This window comes from Mixophyes fleayi, chromosome 5, assembly GCF_038048845.1.
Source record: "Mixophyes fleayi isolate aMixFle1 chromosome 5, aMixFle1.hap1, whole genome shotgun sequence".
Classification (NCBI taxonomy): domain Eukaryota; kingdom Metazoa; phylum Chordata; class Amphibia; order Anura; family Limnodynastidae; genus Mixophyes; species Mixophyes fleayi.
This window is the reverse complement of record NC_134406.1, coordinates 231,111,488-231,127,752: the sequence shown is the minus strand read 5'-3', so window position 1 is coordinate 231,127,752 and position 16,265 is coordinate 231,111,488. Positions and strand designations below refer to the sequence as shown.

Genomic DNA, 16,265 nt, shown 5'->3' with positions numbered 1-16,265 from the left:
AAAGATAAAACAGTGTGTTACTCCCTCTAACCTGAATTCTGGGTGTCCCTCCCCCAGAACCACCTACGAGTGGTTTGTATGACCCCAGGAGCGAGTAGGTCACTAGCCGACCTATATTGGCCGGCTAGTGCGCTGCTTCAGGCCTATAGCATTTGTGGTCCCAGCACAATGCTTTCTCTGTTTTGAAGACCAGATAGAATGATTAACGCTAACAATGCAGAGGAGGGGTTCATGTGGAAGAACCCCTATAATTTAGATCAAGAGGGTAGGGCAACTTTTCAAAATGTTTCCTACCTATATTTAAAAACACAAACATAATGAATGGTACAACATCACAGTTATACAAAGCATGTTGTTTTCCCATGTAGATTGTTGCCATTTTAGCCATAAAAAAGACACCCGGCTGCATAAATGATGAAATGTTCCATGTACAGTATGTTTGGTTGTACTTTTAGTAAATCATTTTTGTTTTGTAATTTTGGAAATCATTGGGTAATGTTTTTAGAGATTTCTATGTTTCTACCCATAAGCGAAATAAGGGATAAAAGTCTATAACGGTTACCGTAAGAATGTTTCCATGTTTCACTGGAACGGACGCTTACCGTAAGAATGTTAAAATGTACTGGTTTATACACAGCAGAGGTAGTCATATTATAGGCTTATCCAGTGCCGACCAATCACTGAGACATATGCAATGAGAAGTCACTTACCGGCCAGTGGTCCATTGTATGTTCAGCCTAGTACATTAACAACTATCGTTATATTAAAGAGCTGTAAAATCCACCGTTGTATGCGAATAAAGAAAAATAGGTTACAGATCTGTTTTAAGTTTGTAATAATTAACTTTCATTTATATTTACTGTATTTTGTTATGTTGTTGTTTTTCAGACAAACCTTGTTTGCCAGTGCTGACACTGCTTATGTTTTGGCATATTCGATTATCATGTTAACAACCGATCTTCATAGCCCTCAGGTACGTTACAGAATTATGTGTTTATTGTGCGCAGTATTGTCAGTACAAAATACATAAATTGATTTGTTTGTTTTTCTTTAGTCTGCAGAAATGTATTCAATGTCGGTAAACTCACATAGTTGTATCAGTTAGTATAGAAAATGGTTATATAAGTCACATATGTAATATCACAGCAGGGTTTATTTCCTATCCTAGGTGCAGTAAGCCTTTTGCTTTGATTTGTGTTCTGCAAGTTAGTCTAAATAAAGTGAATGGTCCAGCCCGTAATTTGATCATCCATTTATTTTGCCCTATAAGTTAATCATAAATTATGTTTCCCTCTTAATGAAATAATGATTGCACCATAATTCATGCTGTTTGAGCGATTTAGCAGGTCTAAAATAATGGCGTTTCTTCAGGCGTCTTCTCTGGCCGAATTGACTAAATCGCCATTGGGTTAGATGTTTTGAAATTGTCACACATCACCGGCGAGTCGAGTTTGTACCCTACAAACTGCTAGAGAACACATCCGGCGATCTGGAGATGAGAACCGCTGGTGATGTTGGCCAAACTGGATCATGTGCTTGTAGTGAATAATTTCTTTCATCTCCACCCAATGCACAAGTGCTGAGCATTCTGGGCTATCAGAAACTAGTTAATGGATGAATTATGTTATGTGATCACATTTTACACAGCTTCTGAGACAAACTGTTTTGCCATAACTACAATACCTGCTCTATAAACATAAATACTTAGCAGTGAAGGTTCAAATAATCCTGGAGATACATGTTATACTTCATAGAGATCTGTCACCTATGAAGTCTTGTGGCCATTAGGAACAGGCTGTTATCACATACAGGCCATTCCTCCTTCCTTTATTAGTAATTGGTCTTCTATGTAACACAGGTGAAGAACAAAATGACAAAAGAACAGTATATTAAAATGAATAGGGGTATTAATGACAGCAAGGATCTTCCTGAAGAGTATCTGTCCGCTATCTACAATGAAATTGCTGGAAAGAAAATCTCCATGAAAGAGACAAAGGAGCTTGCGATCACCACAAAATCATCCAAGCCAAGTGAGTGGTCTAGTCACTATGGCTATGAGGTTATACATGTTAACACCCAGTTCCTATGATATGTAATAGAGGCATCTATCTGTACATTGTGTGTAAAGAGTTAGATATGTCTGTGTAGGTGTAAAGCTGACCCAGGGATGTATCTGTGATTTTTAATTTTGTATGCGCAGTAGTTATTATGCAGCACTGTACAGATAATATGTAGTCATTCACATCAGTCCCTGCCCCAAATTCCCTATAATGCACACAGACTAGGGTACATTTTGTCAGAAGCCAATTAATCTGCCCGTCTGTTTTGGAGTGTGGGAGGAAACCAGATCACCCAGAGGAAACTCACGCAACCATGTGGAGAACATACAAACACCACACAGATAGGGCCCTGGTTGGAATCGAACATATGACCCCAGCAATGTGAGGCAACAATGCTGACCACTGTGCCACCATGGTTAGAAGCTGTTTATGTAGATTCATGTGGTATGTAAAGAGGCAGAGAATTATGAATAATGGGTGCTTGTAATAAGAAAAAAAATACCTACACCCACTAAATCTAATCTGTAAACTGATCCAGTGTGAAAAGGCGTCTTCTAACATCCATCTATATATGTAAAACTATGTCAGCAGAAGATGTTTGAGGTTGCATGAACCATTCTATTTGGTTGACTGTAATACTATAATTTTAGGTTTTAATGGTCTCACTGTTGTTGCTCTTTAACATGCTGTGGAAATAGCCATTTATATTTAGTTATAGGTTTATAACTATTAGTCATAGCTAGTTCACGGTACGGAAAGTGTATTTTAATGGTTCACTGATCCCTAAAAGTGTTATTTTTCCTATAGGAAGCATGGAGGTAATTTCACCCTAGATTTGCTGAAAAGTAAAATATAATTCCTCATTCTTACACAAACATCAGAAGACACACTTTACATAAGAGTGACTGTTGAGATGTAGAAGTAGCTGACACAGAAAAGCATATGATGTGCATTCAAAGTTAGTGTTACAGCCTACCAAAATGTACAGGTTACCTCTTTAATTTATGTGGTAATAGATGGCCACTTTCTGTGCTCAGCTTACAATGGCTTCAGGAATACTGTACTGCGAATACCCTTCATGGACACTTCAGGCAGAAATCACAGAGGATAATTCCAGTAGTGTGATAGGAACCTGGTGTGTACACAGCCATCAGGAGAGGATAAATGCAGGTTCTATGGTGGGCACAGAAATCACCCTTTGACTGATATCGCTCTTGGGTTACAGCAAGGCAATTATTTAGATATCCGAGTTTTAGCTTCTTTTTTTTTAGCATCACACACCTTACCCTACCTATCCCAGTATAATATCAGATGGTGAAGCCAATGTTCTGCATAGCAAAGTACTGGTGCATACAGCTGTCCAGCTTCAGTGACATGGGCACACCATGAAGGATTAGATTGGCCTTGTAATGAGTTTAATGCTATTTTGATCATATTGGCAGAGTGTACGTTGTCATTTGTTGTCTTTGTGACTCCTACAGGTGTAGCCAGTGAGAAGCAGAGGAGGTTGTTGTACAACCTAGAGATGGAGCAGATGGCGAAGACGGCTAAGGCTCTGATGGAGGCAGTGAGCCACGTGCAGGCCCCATTCACCAGTGCCACTCATCTGGAGCATGTGAGACCAATGTTCAAGGTGAGCCTCCTTCCCTATGTAATGACTATGCTATTGGGTGGTCATCCCCACAGACTGGTGTCTACTTCCATATATGTAAAGGACAAAATCGTTCTGAACCATTTTGACTCGTAATTGTTATTTTATACATATTCCTGATAGGTAATAGATGAATACATCCTTGCTTATATATGTGTGTATGGAGTAGTTGTTCATGCTGGTTATATATGTATGTGCCATGATTTAGCTTTTTTAACACTATATACCCAACTAATTAATCCAGCAAAAAAAAAAATACGGCCATTGTTATGGTGGGGTAACCAGACCACATGACAGTAATGCATGTTCTCTTGCTCTGCAGTTGGCGTGGACACCGTTTCTAGCAGCGTTCAGTGTGGGGTTACAAGACTGTGATGACACAGAAGTTGCCTCTCTCTGTTTGGAGGGTATTCGCTGTGCGATAAGGATTGCATGTATCTTCAGCATCCAGGTACAATATACCCATTGTGATCTGCAGTGTTACCTGTGCCTGTAGGGGATGCCAGGACTTGACTGGGCCAAGAGAGGTATATACCTGTAGGCACCGGACTGTGCCCATATGTTTAGCACCCACGTTATCATGTACACGGTTCACGTTTCAGGTCTTCCCAGGAGAAACCATTTTCATTCTGGGATTTTATTTCAAAATTATCCAAATATTTGTTGCCACTTTGCTCTGCGTTGCTTTTGTGTGAATTTGTTAATAGACCAGAGTTAGTAGCCAGTGTAGGAATTTCCATAAGAGAGAGAGCAATATGTATAGGATGCAGGTCCCAGTGGGAAATGATAGATATCACATAGGAATTCTGTGTATGTATAAAAGCACAAGTCATAGATGTACTTGTATTATCCTTATATTTGACACAAGTAGTGGTAGTATTTTAATTATTGTATTCAATTATGTTTTGATACACTTAGTTAATTAAGTATTTCCATTGTTAATGAGGGAATGCAGAGCTGTCAGCCTGTTATACAACTGTGTCTCTGTTATGGGAATATGTGAGCGGCTGCTACATGGGGAAGGGACTGGTGTTCTTACATGCTGTGAGGTCTAGCTGAAGGAGATAGACAAGAATGAAGGACATGAGCTATCAGTATTGTTCATATTAAGAAATGTAAATTATATTATCTTTGTCACTCTCTGGCATGGATAACGAATATCCTAACGCAGACACCATAGTGAAATATATTACCATCCATTCACACCACTCATGATCAAATAAATATGAAAGTCATAGCTGTCTGTGAGAGTAACTTCTCATTTCACAGGAATTAAGTTCCAATGTGAAGCACAGGAAAGACCATTTTGCTTAAAGGGTTGTATAATCAAAGCAGGACTCTTAAATATGGTGTGTAAAATTAAATATAATTGAACTGTGCTGTTTGGTTGAACGCCCCATTTCTCCATAAGCAGCAGTGGGAACTTTGACACCAACACAATGTGTTTTTGTTTTTCTTAAAAAATATTGCAATCTTTTGACGCTGTACATATAATGGTAATCGATTATAAACTCTGCAGCATCTTTTGCTTCAAAACAATATGTCCATTCATGACAATGAAAGCCGTTAACTAAGTTAGGTGTTCTGTTTTATTCTGGAATTTAAACAGAACTAACTGGACCTTTTCAAATCTTGCTGACACTTAGACTATGTACAGTCTTTTTCCATCTATTACAATATATTGGTGCATTAGTCCGGTGCTACGTCTATCACATTTGTTCCATTTACCTGCGTTCACACTTCAGATTGAGTTCTCCTGTGTACTGGCATAAAGTCCTCAATATAGAGCACTTTTTAATTAAAGAGTTACCATAGTGAACACAGCATGGCAGATGTATACGTGTGGCCTAAGTCCACCATATCCTTCTACTGCCGCTAAGTTGTGTAGTAGTATGGGTAGCACAGACACAAATACTGTGATGTGCATCCTGTACTTATAGTGACAACTAAGTGGATCGTATAGGAAAAAATAATAATTGTTCAACATGGAAGGAGTATCAAAGTAAGAATGCCCACAGATACAAATACACTTTAAAATCCATTTATGGGGAATTCAATTGGCCGCGATGCTTGAAAAAGTAACGTGACCTCTGCACGTAAATACCGTTATTACAGTAGTTTTAGCGCCACCTTTTTGCTCGCAGCTCCCTGAGCTGCGAGCAGAAAGTCAGGTTAAATTTACAGTATTAAAGGTATTCGCTTTAATGCGGCGATACTTTGGGGGGAATTGAATGTTAGATTTGTACTGAGGGGGGCGGCGTCCAGCCTTGGGGCATTGACCGTGACCAGCAGAGGCGGAAGTGAGTGTATTGGGGACAGTGGAAGTCTCGGAGAGTGCAGACAGTCTAGAAAAAAAAACCACAATTTACTTGTAAGTCATTTATGTAACTTTGATATAATTGCACTGGTGAAAAAGAAAAACTTTTCTCATTACATAGCAGCCTCTTCACGGTGGTGATAGTTACATGGCATGACTTTGCCTTGATAATGTTCTCCAATGCTCAGGTACAATAGAATGTAATTTGTACAATGTAATTATTGGCACTGAGCCACAGTAATCATTTTCTTTTGTCCCTGGGGCACATCTGTATCACCTTCCAGTGCTTCATTCCTATCAGTAATTTCCCTGAGTGCAGTGTTATTAGTCAGTGTTTAATACCTCTGAGTCTGTCCAGGAACCATGCTCATTCTGTGATCAGAATGTAGAGTGAGGCACTTACAGCACACTTATATCTGCTACTTCTTTACTGCAGATTTATTGCCATGTTTTTAAGTGACCTGCCTTTAAATTGCTTTATTCTTGCACAGCCCAGCCCAACGTTCTGTACAACTACAGTTCTTAAAAGGTTTCCAGGCTAACAAGAGGCTCATATTGATTGCTTTTTATTTTGTGTCAAGATTCTGCTATATTACTCCTGCGCTTTCATTTGACATTTATCACACTGTGGTGTTTTGTGGGATTCAAAGAAAACAGGCAACATATCTGAAAAGGGCTTATAGTTTTATTTCACGCCCAATGCTTCAACTATACACAGCTATGCTGTGTTTATGTGTCTGTATGTGTGTGTGTTAGGGAATTTAGACTGTAAGCCCCAATGGGGCAGGGACTGATGTGAATGAGTTCTCTGTACAGCGCTGCGGAATCAGTGGCGCTATATAAATAATTGGTGCTGATGATGTAAAACATATCCCTTGCTGATATAGCCTAATAGCAAGTTTATAGTTTTTTTAGGGTTATACCACTTACATGATAACAATAGATATTTTTACCTGTCATAATATTTGGCAAACATAAGGTACACCAGCAATTGCAGAATTATAATTCTCTGGGGGTGTTAGTTGTAGAATAGAATAATGGGAGGAACCAGTTACTATATAGATATATCTCCTTCTGTGCTCTGTAAAGGTGACCTAGTCCTCGGCTCCATCTAGCTACTGACCCCCGTTTTGTGGTGCATTGCGCTGCTGTGGATTGTACACTGACCAGTTTAGCTATTTTCATTTTTGATACCTTTTTGTTTGTTTTTGTTTGTTTTTTTATACCAATGCTAATAAAAATATTTTGATATAAATAGACTAACCATAACTTCTTATGAATGACGCAAGTGCAGTCCCTTCTTTGTTAAATCTTGCTTTGATGTAAATTCTGATTCTAAAAGCTGCCTGACATAAAGTATTATTACTACTTCTATTCCACCAAATGTTATACCAGGAAGACATAGCTTTCACATGAGATATTTGAGATGGCCCGAAAAGATAATTGCCACATTTATCTTAGAGCTATAAATAGTCAAATCTAAAAAAGTCATTGAGAAATTGTCCAAAAAAAAAAAAATCCTCTTTTCGGTACAGTTCTATTTTAGATCTCATTTATAGCTGTTACCCCCAGGCATGTACAGGATATGAAGTGAAGTAAATTATTTTAAAGACTTGAAACTGGACCATAGATTTGACATTCCATAAATATTACAGTTAATGAGCACACAGGTTGGAAAAGAGAAATGGAGCTCTGCATGATAGTGATGCAAGAGAATGGAACCTAGGAACAGGCAGAACAGGGATAAGAATGTAATGATGCCCCAAATTAGCCACAGCTAATATGGGCAATGATGGTTCCTATATTGAATTGCCAGGTTCTGTTTTCTGATGCACATTCAGTAGTTGCTATTCTATTGAGCACCAGATTGGCTTAAAGGACTCCCAAATTTACGAACTTATTTTTACTAGGGATGACCTCTCCCCACACACACCTCCATGGCTCCGTTCCCTTCTTTTTGAAGGTCTTCAGCAGGAAAACTCAGTTTCCCTATAGGAACCATGTGCTGTCTGCCTTTCTTTCTCAATACAAGACACAGAGAAGGAGAGTGTAGCACCGCATGACTCTTACTGAATCTCGCAGCGGTGTAAAAACATTCATACACTTGGAAACAAGACAGCACAAAATTGGTCAGGAGTTTGAATATGATTTAAATTTTCACAAACCACAGTTGATACTACATCATAAGGTGACTGAGCATGAGGGAGCCTGCAAATGAGTCTTCATATTCAATTTGATCCAGGACCCTTTTCAATATTGGTTTATTAGAAAGTATTTTCACATTGAATAAAATGTTTTTCATCTTGATTTTCATAATTGGCTTGCATTTATCTTTCAGTAGTGTAATACAGGAAACAAGATTGATAATGCTGGAACTGCAGTGAAAACCATCTGTAAACAAAATATTGCAAGCTAAACATAACTAATTTATAATTGAAGTGCATTGTTTGCAAGTAGTGTATTCTGACTCGAAAATGTGGCGGTGCACTGAACCAGAAGGAGACAGCCTTTTTGTGCTGCTGATCAGCACGGTAGCAGAGCAAGTGTGCAGAGCCTCCGGCCTCCACTACCCCCCGTCGGCCTCCACGACGTAAGCAGCCCTGCTATACTTCCAGAAGGTATGTACTGCTTCAGATTTGGACCCCTGGATCTGCAAATACTTTCCCAAGATTCCTGGATCAACTTCTCCATATTACTCCTTCAATATTTCTTTCAGCCATGAATTTCTTAGGACTTGTTGCACAGGAGAACCTTCCATTCAAGATTTACTGGAGAGGAAGAAGATTTATGCAGTTCCTCTGGAGCTAACAAAAAATGTTTTTATTTGAATCATTTTATTTTCGTTTTATAAAAGGATAGTTTTAGACTTGAAAGCCCACAACAGGTTTCTGCCTTCAAAACAGTTCAAGATGATAACAGATTGGTTATCCAATCTAATTTTGGCCATCCTTTGACATCATGGATGCTTTTTTTCACAATCTGGTAGGAGCACCAACATTATCTTCAATGTGCTTTACAAATGGCTCATTTCCAGTTCCATACTTTTACCCTTTTGTCTGTCCTCAGCAACATGAGCCTTCATCAGGGTGAGGTCTTCCATTACTGTGCTTTTGTGTCTCTAGAGGATCATGAATTATGAACAATATCTTGGTGAAGGTCCATGATTTCCATCGTCACTTGGCAATACAGCTTCTGGATGGTCACAAATTAATCTTCTTTAGATAGCGATTTTGTTTGTTTTTCTTTAATTGGCTGCATGGCCACCGTAAAACGGAAGTTTTATTTCCAGAGCAGAAGGTTCATGTACTTCAAAACCTCATCCATTGCTTGTTACCTAACCTGACCAAGGTGTGGAGTGGTGAAGAAAGTGGTGTCCACCTGTTGCTTTTGATTAGTTTCAAATCAGACCTTTGCAAAATGCTTTTCTCCTGGGGATGAAGTTGATCTTTTCACCACATATTTCCAAGTCAGGTCTCCTGTGTTCCCAAAGGATTAATTTGCTTCATTGGTGAATGGTGATTGCTCACTTGACAATCAGGAAGCCCTTTTACTTGGCAAAGTTGTAGGCTATGATTACGAAGGCTAGTCTACCATAGATACCTCAGTCAATTCTTCAGCTACTTCAAAATGGACTGTCTCGCAGTGTCCCTTTTTCCACTAGGGTCTGTAGTTCTTTAGTTTGATGGCTCGGCTGTTTAAGCTATGATCCTTTGAAGATACGGTTTTGTAGAATCAGTAATAGGGACTATGGAAGGCTTCCTCATCCCGGATTTATCTTAGACTTTCGAGATGTTAACTTGTATGGGGGATAAAGGATGGGACCTATAACTTTTAACATTGCTAGGGCCCAATTCAATTTGGCCACGTTATTCTAGGAATAACACCGCCTGCACACTATTACTGTTACTACGATAAATGTGCGCAATATTACTGTTAGTACGGTAATTTTAACGCTGATTTTTGCTCAAAGTCACAAGCAAAAATCCAGTTTAAAATTACCGTTTTAACAGTAATACAATTAGCATTGCGTTATTCCTACATTAACTTGGCCAAATTGAATGGGACCCCCTAGAATCATTCTATTCTTTCAGTGCAGTGTTTTAAGTTCTGTAAAAATGTGAGTGTTCTTTCAATTCTTTTCCAGCATCATTTGGTAGTTAGGTGACTTTCAGGGTATTTGCTGTGTTAGACCTCCTTTTGTGATACAGTTCCATGTGGTTTAAGCAGGCTTGGCAAAATCCACCATTTGAGCATTTATGTAGTGTGCCTGTTATGTTTGACCTGGAAAACGGCCTTATTTCTGGTGATTGTGTCACAATTTGTCACATTGACTGTTAATTCCCTTATCTTATTTTTCACAGACAGGGAGCAGTTTTACATGTGGTGCCATGTTTTCAGCTAGTTTCATGTCTCCACATCAGTTAGTTTGGCTCTGTCTTTGTATTCAAGTGGCAGCATTGCATACACTGGATGTGGTTCCTGGTTTTCAAATGTATGTTTCCCGATCTCAGTAATTTCACAAGTGAGAGCCCCTTCTGCTTCTCTTTGACAGGCTGGAAAAGGGAACTTCTTCTTAATCTCTTTCCTGATGGACTAAAACCACCATTCGTAGGACTTATGTGGTGGCTGTGGATCGGTTTCCATCCAGATTGTTAGCACATTTAGGTGCGTCAGTGGAACAGGTGTACAACAGCCACATGTCCTCTGACTATACTCTCCAAATTCTGTTGTGTTCCTGTGACTGCTTCTATGGAACGTTCCTTTGGTAGGAAAGTTTTGCAAGAGGTATTTCCAAATTTGAGCATTTCTCTCTCTCCTGAAGGTCTTTGGGACATCCCATGTTCTGTTTCCATCTGTTGCTGATGGAAAAAACTTTACCGCTTAGCGCTTTCCTGATTCATGTAGGCGGGTGCAGACCTTCCCGTCCACAATCACTTGTTTAGTACAGTGAGCTTCTCCTTTTTATGTATTATTTTGGCTATTGGATATCTGTGGAGGTGCATCTGAGAGCTAGTCAGCATTAGTGGATTAATTACATTTATTATATAAATTAAAATAAGACAAATTGCATTAATTTTGAAGTAGTTTTGCAGATGTGGACAAAAGTATTTTGAATTCACAAGCTAGTCAGACAAATCTGGTGGCCATTATGTCATTTAGATAAGGGAATGGAGGACACGGAGATCTAAAGAAATTGTGGCAAAAAAAATTGTCTTTTGACTTTACCACCCCAGGAATCAGAATCGATTTCTGACACTGATGAGATCTAATGAGGTCAGAACCGCTGTATATGACAAAAAATGATGACACAGCACCTCTGTAGGTTTTCTACGCATAAAATATTCTGAATAGAAAATCAAAATGTGACTTAGTTACGTTTCTATATCCACATATCCGAGGTTCAGTTTTTCCAGTATCTTTTGGTATTGTGTTGGGATAGACTTCTTTGTTTCCGAAGCAAACAAAGAAGGAACATGTTGAGATTGTTTTGCCTATTTCGGTTCGCTGAGACTAAAGTGCAACAAATAAATATAATTTTATGCTGACATTCAGAACATATCTAATATGCAGGGAAGCAGAGGGGCATATATGCTTCAGGAAAGCAATTTCGTTTGTTCCATTGTGAAATAAGCAGGAAATTGTCCAGCCTGCTTATTGCAAAGATTAGTCAGAGTATTGAATATAATGCAGAGACGGCGAGAAAAGGGTCCTTTCTAGTTAGGATTTTAAGTACAGCAGAAAATTACTTTCCTAGATTAAATAGCACAATCGTTAGAACACCAAATGCTTGCAATATTTATTTGCAATGGTCCATTACAGATAAAACACTCTCCCTGCAGAACAAAGCTATGGGAATTAAATCTATATTAGCGTTTCTCTATATATCTGTGTGGGCAAATGGTATTGTAGATATATGTTTTTATTCTTTTAATACTATATTGGAATGTCACAAGTGTACTATTGTTTTAAGATGCAAATTCTATAAGTGATGCTTCAGTTTACACAAACTGGAGCTTTTTATAGTGTGATTGAAGCCATCATTACCTGACTATAGAATATATGACACCATACTTTTATTTTGTACACTATGTAAACTAACTTAGGTCATTTATAAGGATAGTTTAATTACCTATACATTATTATACATAGTCATATTTGATGGGCTGAACTGAAATGTATGAGACTGCTGCTAGGTTGTGAAGTCACTAGAAATATTTGTTCACCTCCCAAATGTGGACATTCTTTAAGGCACTTTCTACCGGTAATCTTTGTTTCCTGCAATATCAGCCAGTGCATTTATCTGGTGCAGGCAATGTTAAAGCTGGGTCCCTGACACATTAGAGCTGATAAGTTCTATATTAGCTGCAGCAAAAGGACTGAGTTCCTTTGGCTGATAAATGTGGAGCGCAGAGAACGCTAGTGGGCCACTACCCTAAGATACCCTCTATAGTTAGTAGTGCTAATGTGTAAGATGCATATTTAGACTACATTGGTAAAACAATTATGCATAGCCTCAAATATGAATGGCTACAAGTTATTCATGTAGGCAGCTTCCTATACCACATGCTGTTAGGGAGAGATGATAGCAGACACGTGTGAGACATTATATTCTTATCACTCTGTGTTACGGCACACAAACTATTGAGATGTGTTTTAGCTTCTTCCAGGCAATTATAAAATATAACAGTGGTAGTAAAAAGAGTGTTAATCCCATCGGACCTAACATGAGGCACGGCATCCCTTACTTTTCTGCTTATACTTTCTGAAAATCATTGGTATGGTGGATGTTTGGCAAGAAAAAAGCAGCTGTTAACTTAATGAATATACTATCAAGTATTGTGCTAAATTATATAGGGCATTAGTTTATTTTCAGATCATATGTTGTATATTTATTTAAAGGGTCTTACAATAATATTTATGGCCTGTCTTTTAGCTTGAAAGAGATGCCTATGTCCAGGCCTTAGCGAGGTTTACATTACTAACCGTGAGCTCTGGAATTACGGAGATGAAACAGAAGAATATAGATACTATCAAAACTCTCATCACAGTGGCTCATACAGATGGAAACTACTTGGGAAGCTCTTGGCATGAGGTACTGTGTCCTTTTTTCCTGTTTGTTTGTTGTACCAAGGTCAGGGACTAGGAGGTGGACACTACTTACTAGACGACTGTGCGGTGCATTACTTTACAGGGTGGATTATGTATGTGTTAGTCATATAGTAGTCATGGGGCGTGGCATAGGAATTAAACTCACAGAACTGTTATTAGTTATGGTAATTCTATTCTGTAGCCTGGACCCTGCTACATGACATCAGTAGATTCTACATTCGCTGTATAAATGAATTTATGATTTTAGCGTGTGGTGTCTTGTTACTAATTTGTTGATTATATGTTGTCCTTTAAAATGTTAATATTAGTGCAAAATGTACACATCTAATAATAATACCTTGTCCTATAGTAGCCACTGTGATTATTAACTGTGGCCATATATAAGACGTATAACATAATTTCATTATCTATTGTAAAATGTGTGTAATTCTATACACTGTGTCATACTACTGTTCTTACTACCAGGGTAACTAAGAAGTCACACTGTAAATGTTACTTATCTACCTTAATTATGTATTAGCATATAACTCAGCCTTTTTGACCATTTTATTTTATTTATTTCCCCAACATTCAGATTCTGAAGTGTATCAGCCAGCTGGAACTTGCACAATTAATAGGCACAGGGGTGAAACCTCGTTACATCTCTGGGACAGTGCGGAATAGAGAAGGGTCATTTATTGGAACCAAAGATCAAGCTTCAGATGAGTTTCTTGGCCTAGGTGAGTGTTCCCAGTCATTCAGCAGAGAAGGGCTCTAGTGGGCTTAGCTGGTATAATCTGCTTTTACATTTAATTTTTATTTTGTTCTATGTTAAAAGTCGGAGGAAATGTTGACTGGAAGCAAATGGCAAGTATTCAGGAATCCATAGGGGAAACAAGCTCTCAAAGCGTCGTGGTGGCTGTTGACAGGTATGTGTTTTGTTTTAATTAGGGTGATATAAAAGATTGTTCACTTTGGACAGCACCCTGTTAGCTGAAGCTGGAATCCGCTTGCTGTGTGAGCTTGCCGTGTAGGAGATGTTAGTCCATCCTGAGTGCTAGCAGGGTTGTCCCAGAACAGTGACCTCTCCCCGCTTCCGGTTGAGAGAGCAGGGGTTATCAAGAACGAGACTCTACCATTAAACTTGCAAGAATTTTTTGTGGAATAGTTTTTATTAGATCACTGTAGAATGTATTAGATCTACTTTCTCTTATATCCATATCCAAATGGTGACATTGGGAAGTGAGTAAAAACAGTTCTGAGATACAGCTGTGCAATTCTGTCCTTATGTCACTACTGGGTCATTCAGCATTTATAATAAAAGCCACATAAGTTCCAGAAGTGACCCGGCCATTGCTCAGTGTGACTTCATATTTGAACGATTATGATGTTAATAAGTTGTGATTGATATTTGAATTATTGTCAAGTAGATGGATTTAAGTGTAAATCAGGATTAGTTTAGCTTCCATGAAGACTGGAACTTACTGGGAAAAGCTTGGTAAAATAACATGTTGAACTTATCACAGAACTTTAAAACAAAACAAAAATAACTTCCACATACGCTCAAGCCACCAGCCTGCTCTAGTATGTGTGTTGTGTTAGATTTAATTTAACATGTTATAGGGATATGCGTTGTTTAGGGACATTATCATGGAATCTTGCTTCTCTTAGCATGGTAAGCTTGTCATTTGTGTTCAGTTTGGATAATTATCCCATATCAACGACTTCTCAGTGTTTGCTGTGGGCACAATGAAGGTTACTTGCTAACATTGCTCAAAAGTGCACATTTGCACTGAACTGTAGCAACCAGTAAGTAATTAGTTAATGTGTCTAGTGCAAGCTAGGCAATGCAAGCAAATGTCCGTTTACTATAGTGAAAATTTTTCACCTTTCAGTACTGTTAATAAATAGCTTTCATTAGAACTTTACCTCTCCTGAGTAGCACCGTGATTGGCTGGATGACCAGAGACGCTTCCATTGTTCCAGCCAATGGAACGCAGAGTTCACATATCCTGCAAATAATACTGAATCGAAATTCCTGATCTGCTTTGTCATCAACACTTGTGCTGTTGAAACATATTACTTATGAAAATGCTATTAATTAATTACAAATGCATTTCATTTCAATCCACCAAAAATGTCTGCCTCCACTAAGTGTAGGTGAAAGGTACACTTTTCAAATTATTGGTATATTAGCTTTAATTTAAAATTAAAATGTTCATATCATCATGGCAGCGTACGACTGTATATCAGTGTAGACTCGCATCCCAGCAACGTCTCTGTCACCGGCTAGTTCTAAATGGAAAACTGTAATTAAACTGTTCTCATTATTTCTACATCATTTGTTTTTCTTTTAACAATTAATGCTTCATTACATCCTGAAGTATGCAGGCTTATTACAGCTTTTACGGTAATATTTGGAACAAATGAATCTTTCATTGTGGTCAGATTTTCCAGATGGCTGAGTTCTTGCTAGCAGGAACCTCTCTAAGCTTCTCAGTGACAGGTCAGAGAGCGTACAATGTACGATACGTGTTAGAGGACCAGCGTCACAGCATTACAACGCTCATTCCCTGACCTTTCTAGCTCTGACTGTCGATAAGAAATTCACAGCGGAGTGGGCCTATGACGATAAAGGAGATTACATGCGTGACTCGGTAGCAGAGGAAGGGGGCCAGGTTCTCCTACCTGTTGTTGTTTTATGTACCGATTGATTGATGCGTTGAATGGAATACAAAGTGAATGATGGAGCAAATGTCCCTACTATATATTATGCAGAATATAAGCTTTAATTCAGAATATGTGCACACCAATATCTGCAGAGATGCATTTATAACACAAGCATCAAGAGTGTTATAAATCATTATAATGCTTGGTGGGGGCTTAATCTGACCCCAGGATATCTGTGAGTATAATTGCACAAGACCAATGACATGTATTTATGTAGGTTAAAAATTATAATAATGTTTTGACTAAAAACCAAAAGACTAAAAAAAACACAAAACACTCCCAAGGGGTCGCATGGTAAGATTAGACTGTTGTAGTCTGAAAACATTTCTCATTGTTTTTCTAGATATGATGTATGATGTATAGCTGATGGTTTGTGGGTATTTTGGTGCTCTCCAAGCCCACGTGACACCAGTGAGGT

General features: G+C 38.4%; 1 protein-coding gene across 3 annotated transcripts in view; it reads left to right on the top strand.

Moving 5' to 3' along the window:
• The window catches only part of ARFGEF1 (ARF guanine nucleotide exchange factor 1), a 123,402-nt gene that overhangs the window by 76,125 nt on the left and 31,012 nt on the right, over nt 1-16,265 (top strand). For all 3 annotated transcript variants that reach the window (XM_075213615.1, XM_075213614.1, XM_075213616.1), the window contains exons 17-23: nt 889-973; nt 1,859-2,030; nt 3,542-3,693; nt 4,034-4,162; nt 12,963-13,121; nt 13,713-13,857; nt 13,956-14,046. In XM_075213615.1, coding sequence (XP_075069716.1) covers nt 889-973; nt 1,859-2,030; nt 3,542-3,693; nt 4,034-4,162; nt 12,963-13,121; nt 13,713-13,857; nt 13,956-14,046 — 933 coding nt within the window. The remainder of the gene's footprint in view (nt 1-888; nt 974-1,858; nt 2,031-3,541; nt 3,694-4,033; nt 4,163-12,962; nt 13,122-13,712; nt 13,858-13,955; nt 14,047-16,265) is intronic.